Source organism: Laccaria bicolor, genomic scaffold (assembly GCF_000143565.1).
Source record: "Laccaria bicolor S238N-H82 LACBIscaffold_13 genomic scaffold, whole genome shotgun sequence".
Taxonomy (NCBI): Eukaryota; Fungi; Basidiomycota; class Agaricomycetes; order Agaricales; family Hydnangiaceae; genus Laccaria; species Laccaria bicolor.
In genome coordinates this window covers 467,023-468,652 of record NW_001889884.1, presented here as the reverse complement: position 1 = coordinate 468,652, position 1,630 = coordinate 467,023, and the positions used below count along the sequence as shown (strand labels likewise).

At 44.9% G+C, this 1,630-nt stretch overlaps 1 protein-coding gene across 1 annotated transcript in view; it reads right to left on the bottom strand.

Moving 5' to 3' along the window:
- LACBIDRAFT_327600 (uncharacterized protein) overlaps positions 1-1,412 on the bottom strand; it is a gene marked incomplete at both ends in the record, with an annotated part of 1,587 nt that extends 175 nt beyond the window's left edge. Inside the window, 6 exons of the mRNA XM_001881438.1 lie at positions 57-216; positions 248-394; positions 437-561; positions 752-1,025; positions 1,116-1,224; positions 1,345-1,412. Coding sequence (XP_001881473.1) covers positions 57-216; positions 248-394; positions 437-561; positions 752-1,025; positions 1,116-1,224; positions 1,345-1,412 — 883 coding nt within the window. The remainder of the gene's footprint in view (positions 1-56; positions 217-247; positions 395-436; positions 562-751; positions 1,026-1,115; positions 1,225-1,344) is intronic.
- Between the last annotated feature and the right edge of the window lie 218 nt (positions 1,413-1,630).

The following is a 1,630-nucleotide window of genomic DNA, read 5'->3' as shown; positions in this document are numbered from 1 at the left end:
TGGGATCAGGGATTGTGATCTTTGAATACTTTTTCTCCTATTCTTGCGATACTTACTGATCTTCTTTGATTTTGACTTCTTAGCGTCCCAGGTGTTGAGCTCATGACGAATCAATTTACGTTCGTCATCTGTGAGCTCTGTGGACATCGAATTCTTGTAGTTTTGACATTGACTCACACCATTATAGGTGTGGCACTGCTTGTCAAGTAAGTCCCACTGCACATGAATCGTAGAGTGCCTTACTAACATAGAAGTACCGTCTTCCGAAGTCAGATGGGTTTTTCTTCCCCATCGAAACTCGTAGAAAATGGAAGTGGTTTGCAGGAGCTGGCGGCATCTTCCACTCCCCAATGTACAAGTCAAGAAGTTCGAGTAATTTCTGTTCACGAAGAGACTGTGGCATTGAGAATGAGACAGAAAATGGTCATCTACATACAAGACAGCTGACATTAAATAAAGAATTCTCAATTGTATTTTGTTCAGAAATCGTTGTCAGACGAATAGAATAAAGGCTTTTGTTAGCCGTCTCCAAGAGCTTCGGACTTAACAGAGATTGATATGCTCAAGGATTATCTCAAATTTCCAAATGTGCCTTGGAATGACGCACATTTACTTCCTGATCGCATGATCGGGAAGTGAATGTGCGTCATCGTTTTGAGGTGCATCACACGAAGGTGGCATCAATCAACAAACCCAAATAAAAGCATCAACGTGGCGCTTGTTCAACGTTCAACGTTCAACATCGACTCACTTGTTTCTCCAGCAGTCGAGAAACTACATGGCTTGCCAGGCGCCTTGGTTTTGCCAGGCCTCTGCATGGGTGTAGCTCTCAACTGTGGCTCCTCGGACATAACCATCATGCCGCTCGAGGTCGAATCCTCTGAAACAATCGACAACGGGCCAAGATCTCTTTTCAAGTCATCTAACATCTGGTTTTCTCGACCAAGGAGTACCGCAATCCGCTTGCAGGCACCCATTTCTCCTGAGAGGTTCTTTACTGTTACTTTCATGCAGGTAAGGATCATCTACGCTCTTCGTCAGTTTCAACTGATCCTCCTCACACTTAAAGCCTTTTCAGGTAGCGAGTGTAGAAGTTAAAATTTCGCGCCACCCACTAGCGAGATCAAGAAAACGAGACACCACTCAAAGATCGTCACCCAGCAAGCCTCACAACCTTGTGTATTGATGTGGCAGATGACCATGGACAGGAGTGATCGCCGGATACTTGGAGGATGTAGGTCCGTTCAATGTTAAAGTTTCAGCCGTTGCTGATGTGCCCTAAGGTCAGCAGAAGTCAAGTTGGCTCGATAGTACTGTTCGGTGGGGCCATGATCTCAAACATACCACGGGTTGTTCGGAGACTTGGCATCTCTTCCATTCCGCTTGTTTGCATGCCCTGTATATGGGGCCATGCTGTGTTAGTCAAATTGATTTGGTCTGGTAAGTGAGATTTCATCTGCTCCACTCCTTTTCTTTTGCTCACTAGTCCGACCTAGAGCTACAATTAGTGCTTGGAAGTTAGGTTAATTAACTGGAAAATAACCGAGACCAGACCGGACCTAACTGCAAAAAAACCGGACCGCAGTTAGTGGTTAGTCAATTCTGGAAATGAAATAACCGGTTATTTTGC